This window comes from Schistocerca cancellata, chromosome 1, assembly GCF_023864275.1.
Source record: "Schistocerca cancellata isolate TAMUIC-IGC-003103 chromosome 1, iqSchCanc2.1, whole genome shotgun sequence".
Taxonomy (NCBI): Eukaryota; Metazoa; Arthropoda; class Insecta; order Orthoptera; family Acrididae; genus Schistocerca; species Schistocerca cancellata.
The window spans coordinates 1,016,777,467-1,016,804,204 of record NC_064626.1 but is presented as its reverse complement, the minus strand read 5'-3'; the positions used below and the strand labels follow the sequence as shown (position 1 = coordinate 1,016,804,204).

At 42.8% G+C, this 26,738-nt stretch overlaps 1 protein-coding gene across 1 annotated transcript; it reads right to left on the bottom strand.

The window, feature by feature from the left end:
* Positions 1-734: 734 nt before the first annotated feature.
* On the bottom strand, positions 735-26,366 carry LOC126089161 (protein N-lysine methyltransferase METTL21D-like). Its single transcript, XM_049906889.1, has 3 exons — positions 26,018-26,366; positions 24,483-24,672; positions 735-1,526 (listed from the first exon to the last, which is right to left on the bottom strand). Exons 1-3 carry the CDS (start codon positions 26,272-26,274, stop codon positions 1,293-1,295), a joined length of 681 nt encoding a protein of 226 aa, XP_049762846.1. The 5' UTR covers positions 26,275-26,366; the 3' UTR covers positions 735-1,292.
* Positions 26,367-26,738: the final 372 nt, after the last annotated feature.

The following is a 26,738-nucleotide window of genomic DNA, read 5'->3' as shown; positions in this document are numbered from 1 at the left end:
AGCATGATGCGTTAACTTGCTCACAGCAAGTCAAAGCTGTCAAAAATATATATTAAACTTCTTCACACTGTAAATTATCTCTGAAGCCTCTTTCTCAATATGGGAATCCCGTAGTTATGCTGCCAATAATATTTTTGAAACATACACAATTGGCCTTTTGGAGCTGCTCTGCATTTTATGAGAGAATTGTTCCAACCTTACAGTGTCACAGATCTCCTGCAAGCATCAACCTCAAGCCGTGCATACATGGTATCAAGCATTGTGCTGTTTTTAGATGCTGCTTGATGTGTCAAATACCATGCAGATATGACACCACCTAAACCTTTAATGCCATTTGCATATACACGGTATACAATTCCTTTATTTTGGCACTGACAACAATCTTTACTTCTGCTGGATGTAACACCTTCTATGTTATGTAAATGCTGTAAGTCATAATTATATGAGCTTGTACACTAACTGAATTCACCAAGCACTGTAAACATTGGATAAGGCCAGGCTGTAATACTGTTTCACCCAAAATAAAAAGCTTAAAGCACATTTAACAATAATATGAAAAGGATACATCTGAAAATGGTTTGCAATTCCAAAATCAGTCACATAATAGAGTACAAATGTGGATAATTTCACTACTTCAAACATAGGTAAGAATCTTTAAAATGGATGACTGTAAGGTTATATGGTTTTGTAAGCTGTGACATAGTGGTCTTAATATCAGGGATGGATAGTTTATTTCTTTATTCCAGTGTGTCCTTCATTCATGCTAGTGTACTCTTTCCAAAAATCCTCAAGAAAAGCATGGTAATGGTAGTATTTACTGCCATTAAGCTACACTGTATCATAATCTGAAATAAGCAGTTACAACAAATGTCCACTTGTATTGCAATTTAGCAATAATCCTTGATTACTACTGATCTAAAATAAGATCTGACAGACTACATAGTTTCCTAATAGCATATGCTTATATCCCCCACCCTACAGTATTACACAACATTTTGACCGAGTTAATGACAACAATGAATATAAGTGCATAGCACAATGAACTCAAAGACAATGTCACCAAATATTAATTAATGCCACCAGTTGTGGTATGATGAATTATTTTTTTCTTCAAAACTACAGAGTGAGGTTTTTTATTGAAAGAACACCACAAATACATTAAACAAGTCACCTGATACAATGACATTGACTGTAGCAAGACTTATTTATTATATTCCTACGATCCAAATTACATTGTGGGACATTTAAATTGAAAGACAGAGGTATTTCTATTTGGAATACTTTCTCAGTACCTATCGTGAGACAGATTTTCTCTTTCCTCTGAGAATACATATATCGAAACTGTGAAACTCTGGATGCTGTTCTGACTCTTTGATATGCACCATCTGAAACTTTTCTTCTAGTAACTGCATAAATTTCTTCCATAGCTGAATCTGAAGCTCAGAACTTCTTAACTCTTGACAAATAATAATTTCAGTTTCATGTCCTGCTAGTGCATTGATCGTTTCAAATAGTGGTTCTACCGACTGAAAAACAAAAGTGTACTGTTAATCCGTTTCCATTTATTCAACCAAAAATACACGATTTCTGTTAGAAAGACATGTATCTGTGAATGAGTTTTACGGGAATGTTAATAACACAACTGATAACAGTTACAATATAGCTTCCATAGTGTTTTTTGATAATTTGTGAGCAGTATATAATGTTCTAAATATGCATCAAAATGCTTGAGATTTCTATATTACATAATTTATCTGGAGACACAATTACTACCAATGTAGTAAGCTTGTTGCATTTCCAAAAGCACAATTTCTCAGTTTTCATATGAAATGTTAGCTATTATTTACATTATCCTAAAAATTCATTTGACAGTAAGGTTCTTATCTCAACAGTTATGCTTTATTTGTATTCTTAGTCACAAGTCTAAAAGGTCGATGATGCAGTAAAACTGTTCCTGTAATCAATTCTTACCTTTTTGTGGAACCAGCCAGTAAGAAGTCTATTGGGTTTGCATGGGATTTATTTTAGGTCAAGAGTAGCTTTAAATCTCTGAAGGCAAATAAATTTTCTATTTCTTGTAATATTTACATCATTGGCTAAAAAGAAAGGTTGAAATCAAAATACCTTTACAATATTGAAATTTCTGCAGTAATGGGAACCTCAGCAAGTTCATACTCTAAATCATAATACTTTCTGAATATACTGCATTATTTGCCTTTTAATATTATTCAGTAGTTAAAGGGAATTTCTAAAGTAACCCAGTATCATTTACAGTAACACGACGTATTCAAAAATTATTATAATTTATAATAGAATTCACCCTAGCAATACCAAGGCATGATTCCATAATATGCATTACTGGGGGGAGGGAGGGGGAGAGTATTACTTTAACTGTTAATTGTTGTTGAATCCTATTATCAATGTATATTTTAAAGAGGTGCTGATGTGCAAGTAGTGTCCAGAATCTGAAAATAACTTTTAGCATATTCTCGGCAACTTCAATGCACTTTCAATAACGTGTACAACTGTCTTTATGACCATCACAAAAAAATTAAAAAATGCAAAATTCGTTCAATGTTGTTAATTTCTATTCTCAACATACTTTACAAAAGAGATACTGATATGTATGTAAGGCACTGAATCTGGAAATACTGAATATGTCATTCATAGGGTAAGTGACATCTACTACTGAGACTTACACATTTGGATTAACTTTAGATGAAAAAATTGAAACATAAGGAATTAGCTAAAAGGGCTCATTAAACAATAAATATTTTTTCAGAATTTTAAAATGTAAAGTAACTGACTAGATTACACTATTTTCAAAAGATGTGCATAAAGTATGCCCCCCCCCCCCCATATTACAAGGGTTAAAGGCAATAATCAGATTTGTATCACACACTTTGAGAGCATTATATCTCTTTAGAAAGCATTTGTTTACATAGTTGAGGACAAAGCTCATTTATGACTATTACACTGACTATTCATGCAGACAACCAAACATATAAAGACCTGTGTCTTCAAATGAAGAAATGCAGAATACGAGCAGATCCACTTAGTGGCATTGCTGTAGCTGTTGGGTGATAGCAGGGGAAGGTGCAAACAATCAGAATCGCAGTGGTGCAAACTTTGTCCATAGAAAGGATGATAATGTCAGGATTGGTTGCCAGGTTAGAGATAACTGTGTGTTCACAGGAGTGGTGTTTGACTCACCAGGGAGAGGATTGGGAAAGGAAGGTGATGTCATGTTAGAAGTGACGAATCTCCAACTTCAATGGTCTCCCTACTGGTTGTCCCATTGTGGCTAGATACAGTGCTCCCACACTATTGTCTGTAAGCTCCCATCCTACATTCAAGACACTGTTCACTTCATTCACAACCTTTCCACTGTTTCTGTCCTGGCCAAATCTTTGTACAAATCATTGGTACTGCAATGGATACTCTCATGGCATCATCCTACACCAACTTATTTATGGACCATCAGGAGGAATCTTCCCTATCTGGTCAACACCTAAAACCCCATGTCTCCTTATTCACTGATGACATTTTCATAAACCGGACTCATTGCACAGACAATCTACACTCTTTCTCCTATAACCTCAACATTGCTTCACTCGGTCCTTCAGCTGAATGGGCCGTTGTGTGTATCTCCACCTCTCAGATCGTTCCATTATTACATCTATTCATATCAAGAGCAGAAACCACCAACATTATCTACACTTCAAAAGCTGTCACCCATTCCATGTCAAAAAATCTCTGCCTCAGAGGCCCCCCCTCCCCCCACTAAGAACACCGCACCTGTAGTAGAAAGCAGTCATTGTCAAAACATACCTATAACCTTACCACCACTTTATTGACATCCATAAACAAATCTCCCATGCTATCTCTTCATCTTACACCAGCATACCTGTCAAACCAGCACTCTGACCAACACTCCTCTGATCACCCTGACCTTGAAAAGCTCAACCACATCCTTCACCAGGACTCACATCCTTCACCAGGACTCTCACTACCTCTTGCCTTGTTCAGAGATGAGGAATATTCTACCAATGTCACCAAAAGCAGTGTTCTGCTGTTCACCTAATCTAGAGAATATCCCTGTCCATCTCTATTCCAATTCTGCTCCCCATGTGTTTTTCTGTTGTGGATGACCCAGGTGCAAGATCTGTCCCATGTACACACCCACGCCCTTCTGCCACTATCATATTACCGTCATTTCCTGACCTTTAAAATGAAGTGCCATGTGTGAAAGCAGCTATGTTATATACAATCTATGCTGCAACCAGTGGCAGCTGGTGCTCACTTTTGTTGGTGGGGACCAGATAAAAAGTTAGTAAACTTTATAACCAAATTGATCTGAAGTGTTCATTATATAACCTTCATGTTATACTGCTTAAACCCATTCTAAAGACCACCACCTTCACTGGTTTTTCCATGTCCTTTTTTTTTAGGTGAGTGGGACGATGCTGTGGTGAAACATTTCATTGAATAACTTCAGGGGTTTGGAGCTGTTTGGGTTCAATCTGAAGTTCGCCAGCTCACATTTTGCTGATGTTCACTCTTAGAGGTGTAGTTAGTACAATTTGCAATGTTTTGTGCACTTCAGTGAATAGTTCTTCGAAGCAACGTTCTACCAGAAAGGTGGCCAGCTCACAAACTAAAGTAATGCCTTTAAACATATCATTGTGGCAAATGACTGACAGTTATTTTTCACTTAATCATGGAAAATAAAGAGAGTGTAACTTAATGACAAAGTATCAACTAAAGTGGATGGGAAATGATCATTGAAAGATGCAAACTTTTTTGGATCAATAATTTCGAAGCTACTAAAGACATGAGAGTTTTTGAACCTTCCTTTGAGTTTGATGATCACAGTGTCACACACTTCTTTGGCATCTGCTGTCAGATTAGGTTCAGTGCTATACTTGGAATGTTTTCTTGAAGGAGCAAAACATTTATCTTCAGGAATTCAGTACCTGTCAGTGTTCTCTCTTATTTCAGAAACAGCTGACTCAAAATTATGTAATGCATTGCCTCTAGTCATGGCATCTGCATTCTGCATCCAAACTGTGTTATAAAAAATATCAACAGGTTTCATAATCTTGTAGAAAAAAAATTAGAAGGAGCAAAAAGTCTGAATTAGGAGGTAAATTTCTTAAAGCAAATACTTCTCTTACTGTAATATCATCCCGACAATCTTCTTGCTTAATCTTATCAAAATATTCCAATAAGTGTAATTTGTGTTCTTGAACATTAGTTACTATGCGAGACTGGAAATCCACCTTGTTGAAGAGACTGAAGGAATTCTCTTGTTGCAGAGTGTCAATGACAAATCACTTTGCTTAGGTGATTAGGAGAAAGACGACGTAAATCCAGAAATATTTGTGAAGAACAACCTGTAATACCACAACACTTCAGGATTCTATATCCTTTTACCAGTCTCATCTCCACTCTTCTGAAGAAGGCATATGTATAATACCAGTATGCTACTTTGATTTGGTCTTCTCTAGTTATCTGGATTTGAATACACTGAAGATTTTCTTTTGCAGAAAATTAATAATTTGCATTAATTTAAGCTATTGTTTTGACATTGTTTACATTGGGCTTCACCAGTATGCAGAATGAGAGAAACATGTTGGGTTAAAAGCTGATGTACCATCACAATTTGTACATTATACAAACTTCAGGCACACGGTAGGAATAAAATTACTGTTGTAATTATGAAATAATTAACTATTAAAGTTCTGATATTTTTAGTCACTAAAAGACAGCAATTTTTATGTTTTCAAGCTAAAAAACAAACTGTATCTGTATTGGAAATATGACATGATAATTTTTCAGTCATAATTAGGCATACTAACATTTTAATTTGTGTTAGTTAATGGAATTGTAATTACAACTCTATAGAAATGTAAAGTTTTATTCGTACAAAATTTAATTAATTGAATCCCGACCTTTCATTCAAAAAACGTAATCCATCTGTTCACCTGAAAATGATAGGATGATTATCCTTTAAGTAAGTAGAATGATATATGCAAATTAATGAAATATATTGTTGTAATGATAAAACATGTAATTTATAGTCTTAATAGAAACAGATTCTTTCCTGTCTTTGTATGAAATTATTCACTTTTATTTCATGTAAATTTCTACGTAATTTGGGAAGACTTACATAAAAGTTTTAATTGTTGAACCTAAAAATTTTATTTTCTAACAATGTCAGTAATTAACTCTTCAGGCTTTCCCGGCGAGATCTTGACATGTGGAAAATCGCGGGCGTGAACTGCGAACGCAACTCCCAACGCAGGACGGGCCTCTGATAGCAGCCACGGCCGCAGATGATAGACGAGCCAAGGGCGGACGACTGTCAGAGCACCAGGGAAGTGCCAACACCTCAGGAGCAGCGCCAGGCGAGCGCGGACCGTGAACGGAACACCCGACAAACGACGGGCCTCAGAAAGATGCCACAGATGGAGAACAAGTCGGGCGCGGATGTCAGAGGGAGCACCAGGGAAGAGACAGCACCTTACAAGCAGCGCCAAGCAGGCGCGGACTGCGAATGGAGTGCCTGACGCGAGACGGGCCTCAGACAGCTGACAACTGCAGATGGTGGACGAGGTGAGCACGGATGTCCGTGGGAGCACCAGGGAAGTGCCAACACCTCAGGAGCAGTGCCAAGCGGGCGCGGACCACGAATGGAATGCCAAACTCGGGTCCAGGCCCCAGACAACTGCCACGACCACAGATGGTGGACGAGCCAGGCGCGGACGTCCATGGGAGCACCAGGGAAGGGCCAAAACCTCAGGAGCAGCACCAGGCGGGCACGGACCGCGAACGGAATGCCCGACACAGGATGGGCCTCAGACAGCTGCCACAGATGGAGACCAAGTCGGGCGCGGACGTCCGAGGGAGCACCAGGGAAGAAACAACACATTACAGGCAGCGCCAGGCGGACGCAGACGGCAGAGAGCACCCAACGCCCTCTGAGCATAAATACTGGACAAGATCCTCCAATACAGCAGTCTCAGGTAGCACCTGAAGAAGGCAACGAGTTACGAGGCCAAAATATTGTGCCAGAGGGACACAAACATCCGGCAGTAGACCCGATTTTTCCACATGTAAATGTCAGTAATTGTTTAAAATCATATAAATAGAGGCGATTTGTATGCCACCATATCTCGGTTGGAGTTCAGTTTTACGTCAGTCATGAGACAGTTTTAAGTCAATTTTAGATGTAGTTCGCCACCCAACATCTAGTGTGCAAAATAAAACTCTTTGTGAACACAAATTCCTGGAGCTTATTCTTACCATTGCACAATTCCTGAGTGGCAATGCAGTAACATCAAGATGAACCTATGGCAGCATTAAGAAGCAGCACCCCGGATTACACGAAATACATATTGTTTATTTGGTGGAGGATATCCTTAATATAATGTGGTATTCTGTTTTCTTGTGTTAAGCAACGATACACATCCCAAACTTCACCATGCAAAAATCATTTTTTCACCACATTATACTACAAACCTGAGAGACTATGTTTTTATCATGAGCATTCTTACTAACCAAATTCATTTGGTACACACAACAAAAAATGGTTCAAATGGCTCTGAGCACTATGGGACTTAACTTCTGAGGTCATCAGTCCCCTGTACGCACAACAGTGGACATACTTGGCATATGGGAAAGTACTCCACATTGGAGTCTGTACGCCACCATGACTACCATTCATTACTGGGGCACTACTGTATGCCTGAGCAATGAGTTTTTCTTAAACACTGAAAGGTTCCAGACTTCTTTTTTGGACTCATTAAGCCCATATGCTGTCCTATTATGAACATTTTTAAAGGAAAGAATCTCAACAGGTTTGCTTCCCTTAATATACCACAGTATGACAAATTTGACTTCTGCATATATTACCTGTTGTTTCATGTGCCTGCACTGAAACACATGTGGCAGCATTAATGTCTTTAATCAGTCCTTCAACGTAAACTTGGTACATAAAGTCTAAAAGTTCATTGCGTACGATGTGTGATGTACATGTCCATATGATAGTACTATAACTGCTTAAGGGTTCATCTAACACGCTATCAAGATTTCCTAGAAAAGATAACAAATCTAAGAAATTGCTAAAGCTTGCTGACACTTTGTGAGTGTTTCATGCTAGCTCATGAGTTCCACAAAACATTATGCACTCTACTCTTCTGTGAAATACACATCTATTCTTTGTAACTAATTCATTACAGTTCTGATCTGACATTTTATATGCTGAATCAATCTGAACAGCAATGCTAATTGTGCCAAACATTTTGTATATACAAGCATTTTCTGAATGTAGTCCACTTTCTTCTTGTTTCTTAATGCCTATTGTCCACAATCCTTCACAACCAAAAACTCACAATAGAAACGAAATAATTTTTGCTTTTCCTCACTAACTGTTAACCAAGTTACAGAACCATGAGTTGCAGAAAGTTCTCCTCTTTCTGTTCAGTTGAGATATCATGAAATCTTTTGGTTGATGTGCATCTAACTGCCTGATTTCCAGCTTCTCTTCTATACTTAATAAACGAAAGGGCGTTTTAAGAAAACTATCTTCTATATTTGTTTTAAAGTCGTCACTGTGCAAACACTCGAGTTTCAACCAAACAGCTCCAGCACACTGAAAGATGGCCTTGTTTGCTGTTTTCCACATTTCCTGTTGACGAATGGCAGTAGAGCAGAGGGGGACGGGGAGGAATGCAACAAGGCATATGACAGCAACTACAGTCTGGAGCTGTGGGTGCAAGGTGGCTGGCCCCGAACATTGCAAAGACTTGTGGGCACCAGGTTAGGGGGGGAGAGTGGGAATGCAGCTGAGACAGCGAGGTTCAGGAAAAGAAGGGTATGGGTGAGATGGTCCATCCACCGGGCCCAATCAAGGAGGCTCAAAGCTGAGCTGGAGGAAGGTAAACAGCTTGGTCATGTTACAGGGACTGTACTTTTAGGAGCTGGGGGTGTGGGGGGACTAAGGGCCGTCTGCCAATAGCTCCATAGCACGGCTGTGGTGTAGGGAAAGAGGAGTACATGTGCAGCGACCCGTCCACTGGGGCCCGTGCTTGCTGGCCCACAGCTATGCTTTGGCAAGGAGCATGATGGAGAAGGTGAAACTGCTTGGTCATGTCACTGACTGTGGCCCGGGAGCATGGAGGGAGTACAGGGCTATGGTCCACCTTCCACTGACTCTTGGCTTTGGGTGAATGGGACGGGTAAAGAAAAACTGGTTTGTCACTTCAGAATGATACACTGTGTGATGAGTCGGCAACAGAGAGAACTGGGTCTGATTATATCGGGTTTCTGTCAGTCATACTCTGCTAAAATCATGTCACATACTGTTTGTGGGGTGGGCCCCTCTGGCCCTTTAGAACGAGCTGCCCCTGGCTGCAATAATTACTGTGCACCATGCAACATGGGCACAACAGGTCACCAACTGTCTACTTGCCTAAATGGGTATCACCAAACTGCGACCAATCGCAAACTGGCTCATCCAATTGCCGAACGTGCTACACGGCACAACACATACAACTTTTCAACAGCTGGTTTGCTATGCATGCCATCTGGATACTCCCTTCCTGCATAAGATAAGTTTCTCTGAGCTACACAGGTAGGAAGTGTCTCTCCTCCGAATTCTACATGCTTGTAATTTCCCTGGCCTAAACCTCCGCTACCCACTGCCTCCCTTTAACTTTTTCCTTTTCTCTTCTATTGCTGTTCATACCACTCCTTTCTCATCCAGGCTGTGTACTGCCATCGCTGTGTACTACCCCCCCCCCCCCCCCCCCCCCCAACCAAATTTCCAACTTCCCCTTTCTATATTTCTTGTATGCTCAACCCCCTCCTAACTCCCTTCATTTTGTTGTGAAGCCGCTGAGTATTTGTCTTTCCCACTCCTGCCTCACACTAATCTCTCCTTGCTTCGTGCGTCTTCCCGTACCCTCCTCTACTCATCCGTTAGCCCAGGCAACTGCTCTCTAAAATCGGTACTCAATAGTCAGTATCATCGTGCTTGTGGCAATGTGCATTTGGGTGTGTGTGGTTGAGGTCTCTTTCTACAACAATGAGTTCAGTAAGTCTTGATTGCTAAATATTAAAATGAATTATTTCCAGAACAATGGAACAGCTGATGTAAGCTGATCTGCAGGACAATCAGGGAGCAAATGGTTCTGTACCAGACCTAGAGAATAAGATTGAGTATTCCCATTAAAAATATCAAAAGCAATACCTTTACTCGTGTGCAAATAGGCATAAAGTTGAAAATTACTGACCCATTTTCCACTCCACTTGGCATTCTCTAAAGTTATGGAGGGAGTAAAGAAACAACTAGTCATTAAGTACTTATATGACCACAGTCTATTGGATGATAACAAGCATGGCTTTCGAACTGGCAGAAGTACAGAAACGGTGATAAATGATTACACTGACAAAATAGTAATTTGGATAACAACAATAGTGTTGTCAGAGTTAATTTAGATTTCTTCTATCATTTTTGGCATGGTTAGTCATGAAATCCTTTAAGATAAGTTTGATGTAATGGGGATAAAAGGAATAGCACAGACGTGGATTCTATCATATTTGCAGAGTAGAATACAGGTTGTGGAGCCCACATCAACTCATGCTAATCATAAAATCAGACAAGTATCTGATGCAAGGAAAGTCAAAACAGGTGTACCCCAGTGAAGTGCATTATGTCACCTACTGTTCCTTACTTTATAAGATATACACATCTCAGAAATTGCTGCCAAGATCTTGTTGTTTGCAGATGACACTTGGTAATAGATAGTGATGTTCAGGGACCTCTGTCCACAGCAACTGAAAGTCCTTGCATTCATGGTTCAATACCAAAAGGTTGACAATAAATCTGACGAAAACAAATTATATACACTTTGGGAAGAAAAGTTAAAACCTAGGTCTCCATCTGGTACTGGACAGAAATGAGTTAGGTGTACAAAACTTGCACGCTGACGAACACAAACTTTAAAGGCCCTGTAACTAATCTCGCCTAGAAATTGAGTTCTGCATGTTTTGCTCTGAGAATTATTTCTAAAGTTTGCTCCCCAGGTGTTGCTAGAATGGATTATTTTGATTACTTTCAGTTTCCTTGTATCTTATGCGATAGTTTTCTGGGGTAAAGTTAGTAGCCGACCAAAAGAAATTTTTACATTACAGAAAAGGGCTATTCGAATCTTGTCACATAACTCAGCTAGCGCTCACTTCAAGCCCCTATTTAACGGTTGTGTTTGCTTACCATTGTACATATACAAATGTGTGATGATGACATGGGCTACACTTTGTGACCTGCTGGTCACCTATGATTACCAGAGTTATAATATGTGTGGGCCCCTCCATACAGAACAAGTTAGTACAACCTGCTCTCAGAAACATGTGAGCCACTTTGGTTTCAGTCTGTATACTGTGTGTCAACATATGTAACAAGGTTGGAGAAGGTAAAGGTTTTTAAATAATAGTTAAAACCATTTCTTGTTGAGAACTGCTTTTACAGTGTAAATGAATATGTTAACTTATTGGATAACTAGGCTTTCATTCATTGTTGGGTTCTTCTGATTCTGTCAACCAATGCACTATCAGTAATGTGTTTGCCTTTGCAAAGAATGGTTCGGATGCTGGTCTTGTGTTTGCTCTGTTTCAAATGGAGTGTGACACACCTCCAATGAGAAAGGAAATGGTGCTAACCTAATTGTGACTGTTTTAGTGTCAGCAGGGTTTCATGTGCTTGTGCTTAATATCTTTTAGCAGTGCTCTATAAGTGCTTGTGCGTATTATTTTCTGAGAGGTGCTTTTAATCAGAGTCGTGATTTACCTACCTCACTGGTTGACTTATTCTGCATTTTACAAATTACTTAGGAATAAAAGACGACGATTCACTGAAAGGCACACAAACAAAAGGTAGGAAGCTTGGATAGCTTCCTTTTCTAGCTGGACACACACACACACACACACACACACACACACACACAACACACACACACACACACGTCTCACTACACTGTGCTCAGTCGACTGCCAGCTCTTTACAATATATGGAGACAGTTTTTGTGTGTGTGTGTGTGTGTGTGTGTGTGTGTGTGTGTGTGTGTGTGTGTGTGTGTTTTTTTTTCATGCTTGTTTATCCCCCCACAGCTAGAAAAAGGAAGTGCATTCTGAAAGCTGGCCGAGCTCTGTAACTTTTGTCTGTGTGCCTGTTGATGATACAGCACTTCTGCCTCTTCAGTAAGTTATCTCCTTAATTCCTAAATAATTTGCTATTTTCAACCAGAACTTTCCATACATTATTATCGTGCATTTTGCACTTTTATGTAGTAGCACGTAATTTATTCATGTGTTTTCACTTTTTCAGAGTTTTTATTATCAAAATTTCATTCACTTACTTGTTGTGCATATTGCACTTATAATGTAGACAATGCATTTTGTTATTCCCCTTCCAATCATGTACCGACTGAGGTGGCTACTCTACTCTTAATGTACTGGACTTGTATACAAGAGGTCTGGGGTTTGTTTCCCCGTCCAGCCATCATGACTTTATTTTTCCATGGTTCCCCCTTGTCGTAAAGGTGACTGCTCGGATGGTTCCTTTGACAAGGTCATGGCCGGTTGCCCACCCTATCCTATACTATTTTGTAAATGTTATATACAAATACAATTTTTGTTCACTTTTGATGTGGCCAATACTGTGTACCAAATGGTCTATGAATGAATGAATGAATGAATGAATAAATAAAGACAATACTTATAGGAGTCAAAGGTCAAAGGATATGGAAGTCAGCAATAGAGAAGGGGAATGAGACAATGTTGTAAACCTATCGTCCATGTTATACAAGCTGTACAATGAGTAAGCAACAAAGGGAAATTAAGGACAAATTTCAAGAGGTATTTAAGTTCAAGAAGCAAAATGAAAGTTTGAAGTTTATCGATGACAGAGTGATTCTGTCAGAGACAACAAAGGACTTCTAAGGTTGGCTATACGGGATAGACAGGCTATAAGAAAGTTAATGGTGTGCACTTATTTTTAATAAGGCAATGCTGAGGGAATCAGACAAGACATGAAACACAAAGTAGTCCACTAAGCTTTCTATCTGGGCATTAAACTAAACAGTCAATGGTTGAATTAGAAACTATATAAAGTGCAGACTGATAACACGAGGCGCTTTTCTGTGACGGATAAATTTTTAATTGTTTTCTCAAGTAACTGTCTCTTGTGCACGGCTTTATATGGAAGTGGCACATGGATAATAAACACACAAAAGATAATATAAGCTTTTGAAATATGCTGTTACATCTTCAATGCTGAAACTGAAGTACCACACCAAATCAGAAAGAAATGTGGTTTCTGACATAACTTGAGTCAAAGTCTGGATAACATTGGTTGGACACAGCCTGAGACATCATTGGTAACTGAGGGGAGGGGGGGGGGGGGGGGGGAGAGAGAGAGAGAGAGAGAGAGAGAGAGAGAGAGAGAGTGTGTGTGTGTGATTTTTTTTTTTTTTTGGGGGGGGGGGGGGGGGAACAAAATTTTATATACCGATGAAGGATTGACTATAGTGACAGGCTTGGATGTTCAGTGGTTGGTAATATGCACCTGTGTGTGGTTTCTCTGTTTGTTGTTGTTGTACATGCTTTGTGTTGAACCGGTACCTAATAAACCATGTGTATTTCAAAGTATGCAAATATTCATTTTCTAACAAAATCTCAGCAGGTTATGGCCCCCAGGTGCGTGTTAAAAGGACACTTGCACAAAAATAATAACTTAACTCTGTACAAAAGGTTTTTTTTAAAGTTATCTCCAAGAAGACATTTTTGAAGTTGTTAATTCCACACAACCAACGATGGATTCAATGAGAATGATCAACATCGGACTTCTGGAAGGCAAAACAAATTGGAACACCTGGAACCACAAAATAAGTATTTGTCTGCGAGGAATTCCTGGCGCACTTGCTGTTGTGGAAGGCAGGTTTGGTTGGTTGGTTTGGGGGATGAAAGGGACCAGACTGCTACGGTCATCGGTCCCTTTTTCCAAAGACAAAGAACAGCCACAGAGAATAAAAACGAGGAACAGAATAGACACAGACGATACAGAACAAAAGAAACGGAGACAAGGACAAGACAAAACGAACTAAAACCACACAGAGTGTGACAGTGGTTGGCCGACCATAGAAATAAAAAAGGAAAAGCCAACCACTTAGAAACACATTAAAAGATCAGTGTAAAATCATAGGCCAAAGGCCAGAATCAAAACAAAAAATAAAATAAAACAGAAACACTCAGAGGAAAGAATAAAAACTCCCTGCCCGAATAAAACGTAAAACTAAGGCAGCCATAACAGGGTCATCGGATAAAACGGCAGGGAGCGTATCAGGCAGCGCAAATGTCTGCCTGACCACAGCTAAAAGGGGGCAGGCCAACAGAATGTGGGCCACCGTCAAAGCCGCCCCGCAGCGACATACAGGAGGGTCCTCCTGGCGCAGTAAATAACTGTGTGTTAGCCGGGAGTGGCCAATGCGGAGCCGACAAAGGACGACTGAGTCCCTGCGGTTGGCTCGCATGGAGGACCGCCACACAGTCGTCGTCTCCTTAATGGCTCGGAGTTTATTGGGTGTAATCCGATCGCGCCATTCAGCGTCCCAAAGAGCAAAAACTTTTCGGCGGAGGACTGCCCGCAAATCAGCCTCTGGGAGGCCAACATCCAGAGATGGTTTATTCGTGGCCTCTTTCGCCAGGCGGTCAACATGTTCATTGCCCGGGATACCGACATGACCGGGGGTCCACACAAAGACCACAGAGCGGCCGCAACGCGCAAGAGTATGCAGGGACTCATGGATAGCCATCACCAGACGAGAACGAGGAAAACACTGGTCGAGAGCTCGTAAACCGCTCAGGGAATCGCTACAGATAACGAAGGACTCACCTGAGCAGGAGCGGATATACTCTAGGGCTCTAAAGATGGCGACTAGCTCAGCAGTGTAAACGCTGCAGCCAGCCGCCAAGGACCGTTGTTCGGAATGGTCCCCTAGAGTTAGCGCATACCCGACACGACCAGCAACCATCGAACCGTCGGTGTAAACAATTCCAGAGCCCTGATACGTGGCCAGGATGGAATAAAAGCGGCGGCGGAAGGCCTCTGGAGGGACCGAGTCCTTCGAGCCCTGTGCCAAGTCGAGCCGAAGGCAAGGGCGAGGAACACACCACGGGGGTGTACGCAGAGGCGCCCGGAAAGGAGGTGGAACAGGGAAAAACCCAAGCCCACAGAGAAGCTCCTTGACGCGTACGGCGATCGGACAACCCGACCGGGGCCGACGGTCTGGCAGATGGACGACTGACTGCGGGAACAGGACACGATAATTTGGATGCCCGGGCAAGCTTAGAACATGGGCAGCATAAGCGGCCAGCAAACGTTGGCGCCGGAACCGCAGTGGGGGTACACCTGCCTCCACTAGCACACTGTCCACAGGGCTGGTGCGGAAAGCACCAGTGGCAAGGCGTATCCCGCTGTGGAGAATTGGGTCCAGCACCCGTAACGCAGATGGGGATGCTGAGCCATAAGCCAGGCTCCCATAATCCAGACGGGACTGGATTAACGCCTGGTAGAGCCGCAACAGGGTAGAGCGGTCGGCGCCCCAGCGGGTGTGGCTCAAGCATCTCACAGCGTTGAGATGCCGCCAACACGTCTGTTTAAGCTGCCGGATATGAGGCAGCCAAGTCAACCGGGCATCGAAAACCACCCCCAAAAACCTGTGGGTTTCCACCACAGCAAGGAGTTCGTCGCCAAGATAAAGCCGCGGCTCAGGATGGACTGTTCGGCGCCGGCAGAAATGCATAACGCGGGTCTTGGCTGCCGAAAACTGAAACCCATGCGCTACAGCCCAAGACTGCGCCGTACGGATAGCGCCCTGTAGCTGACGTTCAACAGCTGCAATGCCAGTAGAGCTGTAATAAAGGCAGAAGTCGTCAGCATACAGGGAAGCAGAGACAGAATTTCCCACGGCCGCAGCGAGCCCGTTAATGGCTATTAAAAACAGACAGACACTTAAAACAGAACCCTGTGGCACACCGTTCTCCTGGACGTGGGTGGAACTATAGGAGGCTGCGACTTGCACGCGGAAGGTACGATACGACAGGAAATTGCGGATAAAGATCGGCAGAGGGCCCCGAAGACCCCATCCATGAAGCGTAGAAAGGATGTGATGACGCCATGTCGTATCGTACGCCTTCCGCATGTCGAAAAAGACAGCGACCAGGTGCTGACGGCGGGCAAAGGCAGTACGGATGGCCGACTCCAGGCTCACCAGATTGTCGGCGGCGGAGCGGCCTTTCCGGAACCCACCCTGAGATGGAGCCAGAAGGCCCCGAGACTCCAGTACCCAATTTAAGCGCCGGCTCACCATCCGTTCGAGAAGCTTACAAAGAACGTTGGTGAGGCTAATGGGGCGGTAGCTGTCCACCTCCAGAGGGTTCTTTCCAGGTTTCAAAATGGGGATGACAATACTTTCCCGCCATTGCGATGGAAACTCACCCTCGACCCAGAGACGGTTGTAAAGGTCGAGGAGGCGTCGCTTGCAGTCCACTGAAAGGTGTTTCAGCATCTGACAGTGGATGCGATCTGGCCCGGGAGCGGTATCAGGGCAAGCGGCAAGGGCACTCTGAAATTCCCACTCACTGAATGGAGCGTTGTAGGGTTCAGAAGCGTTGATGCGAAAAGAAAGGCTCCGACGTTCCATCCGCTCTTTAATGGAGCGGAAGGCCTGGGGGTAATTCGCAGAAGCGGAACTCATAGCAAAATGCTCTGCTAAGCGGTTTGCAATGACGTCGGAGTCAGTACAAACTGCTCCATTCAGTGAGAGCGCAGGGACGCTGGCAGGGGTCCGATAGCCGAAGACCCGTCGAATCTTGGCCCAGACCTGCGATGGAGTGACATGGAGTCCAATGGTGGACACATACCGCTCCCAGCACTCCTTCTTGCCTTGGCGGATAAGGAGGCGGGCCCGCGCACGCAGCCGTTTGAAGGCGATAAGGTGGTCCATGGAGGGATGTCGCTTGTGACGCTGGAGTGCCCGCCGGCGATCCTTAATCGCTTCAGCGATCTCAGGCGACCACCAAGGCACAGCCCTCCGCCGAGGGGACCCAGAAGAACGGGGAATGGCAGACTCGGCGGCAGTGACGATGCCGGCGGTGACCGATGTAACCACCACATCAATGGCATCAGTTGAGAGAGGCTCAATAGCGGCAGTGGAGGAGAACAAGTCCCAGTCAGCCTTATTCATAGCCCATCTGCTAGGGCGCCCAGAAGAGTGATGCTGTGGTAGTGACAGAAAAATCGGAAAGTGGTCACTACCACACAGGTCGTCATGCACACTCCAGTGGACAGATGGTAAGAGGCTAGGGCTACAGATTGAAAGGTCAATGGCGGAGTAGGTGCCATGCGCCACACTGAAGTGTGTGGAGGCACCATCATTCAAAATCGAGAGATCGAGCTGCGACAATAAATGCTCAACGGTGGCGCCTCGACCTGTTGCCACTGACCCACCCCACAGAGGGTTATGGGCGTTAAAGTCGCCCAGTAATAAAAAAGGTGGCGGCAATTGGGCTATCAGCGCAGCCAGGACATGCTGCGCGACATCACCCTCCGGTGGAAGGTAAAGACTGCAGATGGTAAGAGCCTGCGGCGTCCACACCCTAACAGCGACAGCCTCTAAAGCTGTTTGGAGAGGGACAGACTCGCTGTGAAGTGAGTTAAGGACATAGATGCAGACGCCACCAGACACCCTTTCATAAGCTGCTCGGTTCTTATAATAACCCCGATAGCCACGGAGGGCGGGGGTGCGCATTGCTGGAAACCAAGTTTCCTGCAGAGCAATGCAGAGGAAAGGGTGAAGGCTGATAAGTTGGCGGAGCTCAGCTAGATGGTGGAAGAAACCGCTGCAGTTCCACTGGAGGATGGTTTTGTCCATGGCTGAGAAAGGCGTGCCGGGACTGGGACGGCAGATTACGCCGCTGGGTCACCTGCTGCCTCCGATTGAGCACCCGTGCTAGTGCTATTGCTATTCACGGCGTCTGAGGGACCGGCGAGATCGAGGTCCTCAGCGGACGCCAGAATCTCCACCGCGTCCTCAGACGCAGAGCTAGAAGGTTGCGATGGGGTGGCTACCACCGCGCGTTCCTTGGGCTTAGAGCTGCTCTTCTTTGATTTCTCACGCTGCTCCTTGGGTTTAACTGGCTGGGAGGGCTTCACCGATTCAGTCTCCGGGACTGAGGAGGATCGGGAAGCCCTTCGACCTGCAGATTGTGGGCACTTACGCCACTGTCTATCGTCAGCCTTCCCGCCGGTGGAAACCTGGGAAGGGAGGGACCCAAGGGACCCCTTGCGAGCGTGAGAAGCCGAAGAAGTTGGACACTTCTCCGGCGTAGAAGCGGGGACCGACGTCCCCGATGGGGGGGATGGTGTTGCTCCTGAGGTAGGTGGCACAGGAGCAATCGGGTGGGTAGAGCCCCCCACTGGCAAGGGGGCAGGAGGAGTTGTACCACTCGTCGATCCGGCCGAAAGGCGCGAAACTGATGGAGCTAGCACAGGTGTTGTAACAGCGGCGTAGGAAGTTGTCATTCTCACTGGATGTAATCGGTCGTATTTCCGTTTGGCCTCAGTATAAGTCAGTCGGTCCAGGGTCTTATATTCCATGATTTTGCGCTCTTTCTGAAATATTCTGCAGTCTGGCGAGCAAGGTGAATGGTGCTCCCCGCAGTTGACGCAGATGGGAGGCGGGGCACATGGAGTATCGGGATGAGATGGGCGTCCGCAATCTCGACATGTGAGGCTGGAAGTGCAGCGGGAAGACATATGGCCGAACTTCCAGCACTTGAAGCACCGCATCGGGGGAGGGATATAGGGCTTGACGTCACATCGGTAGACCATCACCTTGACCTTTTCCGGTAACGTATCACCCTCGAAGGCCAAGATGAAGGCACCGGTAGCAACCTGATTGTCCCTCGGACCCCGATGAACGCGCCGGACGAAATGAACACCTCTACGTTCTAAGTTGGCGCGCAGCTCGTCATCAGACTGCAAAAGGAGGTCCCTATGGAAAATAACACCCTGGACCATATTTAAACTCTTATGTGGAGTAATAGTAACGTTAACATCCCCCAACTTGTCACAAGCAAGTAACCTGCGTGACTGGGCGGAGGATGCCGTTTGTATCAGTACTGAGCCAGAGCGCATTTTAGACAAGCCCTCCACCTCCCCAAACTTGTCCTCTAAATGCTCGACAAAGAACTGAGGCTTTGTGGAGAGAAAAGACTCCCCATCAGCTCTCGTGCAAACTAAGAATCGGGGCGAATAACTGTTACCTCCATCCTGGGACTTACGCTCTTCCCACGGCGTGGCCAGGGAGGGGAACGTTTTCGGATCGTACTTCTGAGCATTAAATTGAGCCCGAGAACGCTTAGAGACTGCTGGCGGCTGGCCGCCAGCGAGAGATGATGTACCACGCTTCATTGCGGGTCATCCGCCCTGATGCCACCTACTCCGACCAAGGGCCCTCCCCACGGGCGCCACCCAGCCACAGCAAAGGCCACCTGGCAGGATGGCCGTTGCCGGGAGTCCTGATACCCCAGGAGGATAGGCATCTACTCCTTGGCATACGTGGGGAGTTAACGGCGCAGGCATCAGTAGAGCGATCCCTGTGTTGTCAGGGGGCTACAACCAAGAGGGTACATGGCGGCCCCACCACAACGGACTGGCTACCGTGCTGGATCTTAGGTGCAAAACTGTCCAAGGTCGTCGCCGCAGTTAAAAGAAACACTGCAGAGGGCAGCGTGGTAATCGCACCCAGGGACGTATCCCCGCCCTAAAGATCGAAAACGAGCGGGACACCATGGCAACGACGTGAAAGCCGGCTAAAGGTCTAATTGCACGACGGATACAGTGCACCACGTAAGGCGCCCTTCCCCAATTGGCTCGCTCTTCGGAATAATTTAGAAAGATGGAGGTCAAACCCGAGAGGGGACCATCACATAAGGCCAAAACATGTGAGACTCCTTTCAGTCGCCTCTTACGACAGGCAGGAATACCGCGGGCCTATTCTAACCCCCGAACCCGCAGGGGGGGAAGGCAGGTTTGTGAAACCTAGTATTCTTTCAGAAAGTGCTACCGTTGAACAAAGGGCGAGCTACAATAGTGCATTAGAAGCTTTTAACAAAGCAGACATCAACGCTCTACCTGTTTTGACTACAAATATGTCTGAATAAACTTTGCAGAAAATAATGTGTCTAACTACAGCGGGTGAAGTGTGGACAGAATTACACAAAATATTTTATGGTGTTTCTGAACACAAAGTTTACAACCTTTGTTTACAGTTCTCTAGTTACAAAAAGGCTCCCGAAGACAATATTGCGACACATATTTCCAAACTGAAAAATATGTGGACTGAACTGGAACAGGAAATGGTTAAAGATATTGTAAATAATTCAGAAATGCCCGATTTCTTTGTGATTTGTAAAATATTAGGTACATTACCAGAAGACTATTTTTTGTTTAAATCTAGTTGGATGCTAATGTCTAGAGATGACAGAACAATTGATAATTTAACAATTCAATTGTTGTGCATATGAAAAAGCTTTGAGTATAAAGGAGTATGATTTTAGTAAACAAGAAGCCCTCACTACAGGCTCATCGAGGCTGTCATTTCAGCAAGTAAATGCAATGGAGAGAAAGAAGAAAAAGAAATTAATATGTAATTACTGCAAGAAACCCAACCATACAATTAGAGTGTGCAGAAAGTGGGCAGCTGATGGCAAACCACCAAAACCAGCTACCACAGATACAAATTTGCTACTACTTACTGTGACATTATCTTTGATGAACTCTGAATGTAGAAATTAGGACTGGTATTTAGACAATGGCGCAACAAGTCATATTACAAATGATAGGAATTGTTTCAAGACATTTCAGCCTTTCCTAACAAAACATTCAATTACTACAGCTAATGGTGACATAACTGAAGCAACTGGAAAAGGTTCAATAGACATTGAAGCAGCATTTCGAGGAAACTGGAAGAGAATTACCTTGACAGATGTATGATATGTACCTCAGAAACACAAGAATCTATTCTCTGTTCTTGCAGCACAGGATCAACATCCAGAAAGTAAATTCACATCAACTGCAGAAATTTGTCATCTTAAGATTGATAATGTCACTAGATTGGTAGGTGTCTGATCGCCTTGGAGGCCTTTTTAAACTTGCTGTAAGAAATGTGAAACCTAGCTCCCTCAGTGAAGTTAATGCCGCTAGCAGAGATAATAGGTTGCAGCTTTATCATGAAAGATTTGGACACCAGAACAAGCGACATGTGAAGTCTGTACTTCGTAGTGAGTTAAATACTGAGGTGGAAATGGACAGTGAACTTCGTGAAGGCTGTATTTATGGCAAGGCTCATCGTTTACCATTTGGCACCAGAAAGAAGACAGCAGAACCAGGTGAGCTTATTCACACTGATGTATGTGGTCCGTTTCAAGTACCTTCTCTGTCAGGGCACTGGTATTTTGTTCTTTTCAAAGATGATTGTACAAAGTTTAGGGCAACATATTTCATACAAGAAAATTCTAGAGTGGCAGAAAAGTTACAGCAGTTCAAAGCTGAAGCAAAAGCTGCTGGACATACCATCAAGGAACTTTTGAGTGATAATGGGACAGAATTTGACAACAAACAAGCAAGAGAGATTCTTCACAAAGAGAGTATCCTTCAAAGCCTCACAATGCCATACACTCCAAAACGTGCAGTGAAAGAGAGAACCGCACAGTTACGGAAACTGCCAGAGCCATAATGCATGCACACGAAAACATTCCACAGAAACTTTGGGGAGAGGTGGTGAACACTGCAACCTACATTCTGAACCGAACAGGGCTTTCCAGTATTGCAGGAACATCTCCATATGAACTGTGGTATGGAAAGAAGCCAAGACTGAATCATATGCGGGTGATAGGCTCCACCTGTTATGCTCATATTCCAAAACAACAGAAGGAAGATGGACCAAAAAGCACTGAAAGGTGTCCTTATTGGATATGATCACAATGAGGGTTACAGAATTTAGTGTGGAGAGGTGTGCAAACTCATTAGGTCACAAGATATCTTTGAGGAGAGGCCACTGAAGAATGAGAAAAGTTCAACTCTTCCAGTGAATGTTTTCAATCATCAGGATCCAGCACCTCAGACTGAAGACCAGTATGGTATTGATAGCGAGAGTGAAGAGGATGGCAGTTCCTTGGATGTATATGAAGACCCTCAGGAGGAAGATCAGGAAGACACAAGTGGAGAAGCTTCACCACATCTGCGTGATCGGTTAACCCTCAGGCCTCCACAAAAATTTAATGATTATGTAATGCACCTCTCACTATCTTTCCAGGAACCAGAAACATACAGTTATGCCATGAAGTCTGTTCAAAACGATTTCTGGAAGGAAGTCATGGATTCAGAAATAAAAGCTCTTCAAGAAAATAAAACATGAGATCTGGTAGACCTACCGGATCGAAAGAGGGCCATTCCTAATAGATGGGTGTATAAAGTTAAAACAAATGCTGATGGCTCAGTCAATAAATTCAAGGCAAGATTGGTGATTAAGGGTTACTCGCAGCACAGAGGAGTTTACTATGACCAGACATTCAGTCCTGTAGCCAGAGTTTCTACCATTTGAGCACTACTAAGCGTTGCTGCAAGTGAGAGCATGAAACTTTTACAAATTGATGTTTCAACTGCTTTTCTTTGTGGTGATTTAAAAGAAACCATTTATATGCAACAACCTGAAGGATGTGATAATGGGTCTGGGAGAGTATATTGCTTGAATAAAAGTTTACATGGACTGAAACAAACTCTGTGTTGCTGAAATGAGAAGTTCAGTAATCATCTCATTAAATTGGGCTTCCAGAGGTGTGAAGCTGATCCTTGTCTTTTCATGAGTCAGAAAGGCTGTAAGAAAATATTCCTTGTGCTTTATGTTTATATTGCAGCTCGCAGTACACAGGAACTAGAAGACATTGTCAGTGATTTAAGAGAAGAGTCTAAAATTACTTCAGTGCCTGTATAATTTTTCTTAGGTCTGGAAATTGACCAACAAGAACGTGGAACTGTACGTGTAAGTCAAACTCATTACACAGAGAAAATACTAGAGTGTTTCAACATGAAAAACTGCAAGGCTGTAACTACACCCATTATAAAGGACAATGATATAGAAGAAAGACCTTGCAACTCTTAATTTCTGTACAGGCAAGCTGTTGGAGCACTGATGTTTCTGATATGTGGGGCATGTCCTGACATTGCATATGCTGTCAGTGTTGTATCAAGAAATCTTGAAAAACCAACAGATCGTGATGTAGTGGAAGTTAAAAGAATCTTACGATATCCGAGAGGCACAACAAATTATGGACTTTTATATAAAAACTATTCTAAGAAGCAGGTTTTAGTGTTGTAGTGATGCTGACCAAGGTGGTGATCTTGGCTCTGGGTGCTCAATGTCAGGTTTTCTTTGCCTGTATTCTGGGGCACCTGTCTCCTGGATTAGTCAGAGGCAATCTTCTGTTGCCATGTCCACAACTGAAGCTGAGGTTGTGGCTGCCAGTGAAGCTGCTCGGGAAATTGTCTGGATCAAGAAGCTTCTGACAGAATTGGACAAATTGAAGGCAACCCCAGTTCTGCAGGTTGGCAACGAAGCTGCTATCCAGCTTGCCCAGAATCCTGAGTTTCACCGAAGTACGAAGCATATTCGTATAAGGAATTTCTTTGTTCGTGAACTAGTTAGTGCTGATGACACCACAGTTGCAAAAGTAGACACTGAAGAACAACTTGCTGATATACTAACAAAGCCACTGTTTTTCCATTAGATATCAGTATTTATGTAATATGACTGGACTCTGCAAGTTATTAAATAAGGGAGAGTGTTAATATATTTTACATCTTTGGTGTTCTTTAATAACTAAAGTCAGTATTTTATGTTCAGTGGTTGTTAATATGCACCTGTGTGTGGTTTCTCTGTATGATGTTGTACGTGCTTTCTGTTGAACCGGTACCTAATAAACCATGTGTATTTCAAAGTATGCAAATATTTGTTTTCTAACAAATCTCAGCAGTGGAGAGCTGCATAAAATGCATCTTTGCATTGAAGACAACACGAAGAACAACCACCACCAACAATTTCAACTTGCTTTGGTGCAAATACTTAATGAAATCTCAATTATACTAAAACACATTTTAGAATTGTTTTCAGCTTATTAGAAAATCAGCTCAAGATCAATGTCAGACGTTACACAAAAACTATCACAAATGTGCATATCAAAAGTGTTTTTCAATGTAAGCATAGAACATTTTACTTGGTCATTACTATTTTTAAGCTGAAAGAGAACAAGTCTTAAAAAATATCACCAATTCATTTAGAATTATTGATTTGTGCACATACCTCTTCATAGTAAACACAATCTGCTAGGAGTAACAAACTGATCTCCTTGACATCACTGACTTCTTCACCCCAACGCAAAATTTCAGCAGTAGTGCTGCCACCACTTTGTGTCCAGAGGTGTCTGTTGACATCTATATTATGCCTCATTAATGGCATTATCTCAGGAAGGTCAGTCATAGTTACATGAGCACTGGAACATATGTTATACAGCCTGAATAATAACAAATAATAATAATTTAACAGTACTAGAATAGTGTAACAGTGGTGGTGGTGTTGGTGGTAGTGGTAGTAGTAGTAGTAGTAGTAGTAGTAGTAGTAGTAGTAGTACCACCACCACCACCACCACCACCACCACCACCACAGTTTGTTTTGACTAGTACTAAATTATTAAATGACAAGAAGTTCAGCAACATGCTAACAGTGTTATTTACAGGAGGAAGAAAATGTTTCTTGTACCATACTTCAATAAAATTTAGGATACATTGTTTCACTGTTACAGTAAATTGAAAACAATGAAGTGGACTCATACTGACAGTTACTGTGTCTAGTATCATACTGGCAGTAATGATGTCTGAAACATGATTCAATTACTTTATCTGGCTAGTTAAAACAGCTATTTCAAAAAGCAAAGTAAGTTGGATTAGAGGTAAATGACGAGGAAAGAGGGAAGAAAGAATTAACACAAAAAAGCAGAGAAACCATACAGATTGATGACCACATATTGGGTTGGAGTAAACAACAAATATCACGGGAAACCGGTAATAGAGTTGAGGATAAAAGCGGCGTCAGAGAGCATCATATTCAGTCAACAAACTACAGTCATACAAAATTTTATCAATAAGAACCAGAACAGGGGTATATGCGAAACTAATCAGACCTCTATTACTACACGAGGCATAAGTATGGAGAATAGATAATTATACAGAGAATAAAATCCTGCGGAAGATTTTGTGATTGAGGAGAATGGTGAAGAAGAAAACGCAGTGAGGTTTGTAACGCCACGGCCTAAGTAAATAAGTAATTAAAATATTGATTCAGTGGTCTGTAAGTAACGACGGAGAATTCTGCGGAATGAATTCATGCTGAATTGTAGCACAGTTGACAATTAAGGATAACAAAACACAGAGTTCAAAGTCAATATAATTTACAGGTAACAAATATGGCACTTTTCTAATGATCCGCAGGTAGAAAGCATGAGCAAGCCACAGGCAAAAAAAAAAAGGTAGTTTATAAAAAGTTGACAACAATATGTATCATTACATACAGTCTAAGGGGGCGAGAGAGACGCATTTTTTCGAATGTGTCAAGTTGTGCACACAAAGCTTATAACTTCCATATACACATAACAGGCGAAATACAAACAGCTATACACGTAAGTTAGTAACCAAGACACGTACCGTAAACTAGTAAACCCTGAAGATTCTATATCCACAGCTGTTTAACTATGACACAATCATACCCCATTGAGTTTGTAGGGGCATGCATCGGTAGAACCTTTTTTTCCTTGAAACATGCTTATTGTTCCAATATCTTACCCGAGACATGAAGCAGTTAGCCCTACGCATCCTAGACCTGCACCAAGTTCTACAACTGAACTACCTTTAAGCCACGACTTATTCCGCGAATTTTCTACTTCTAAATATTTCGCGAGTACTATCGCCGCGTCCCATACTACACAGCTAACATTGCCGACTTCTTTCTGGTACAAAGTCAGAGGTGATATCAATCCAATATCTAACTTTCTGACAAAAAATCCACTTTCTCCGATTTTGTTTTCTGGAACTTCTGCCATTTAAATTTCAAAAATAATTTAATGGTTCCACAAAGCGACAAAATGATTTTCGAATGGGAACCAGTTTTCCCACTCTCGTGGACACGTGGCTACGGTAGTATCGCTACCAACATTCCGCCGTCAAACAAATGCTACTTTGAGAAGCCACATCTTGTAATTTTTAAGGCGAAAATGTAGTTCGGATCATGAGGTATATAAAATCAACTTTAAAAGTTAATTGAAACAATCGAAATCAAATGTATTATTTTTTAAACATGATGTATTTGGTACCGGCATTTCTTCTTCCAGCACGGAAGTGTTTTCTTTCACTGTACCAATGATGGATTTGTGCGTATGGGAACTCACTGCGATTTTTTATGTTTGTTTGCATGGCTTTCTTCCACAACAGCTGTTAATATCAGTTTCTCCTTCTCAAGCTAACTGCAATTAAAAAAGGTTAAATTAAAGATTATAACATCGGTATA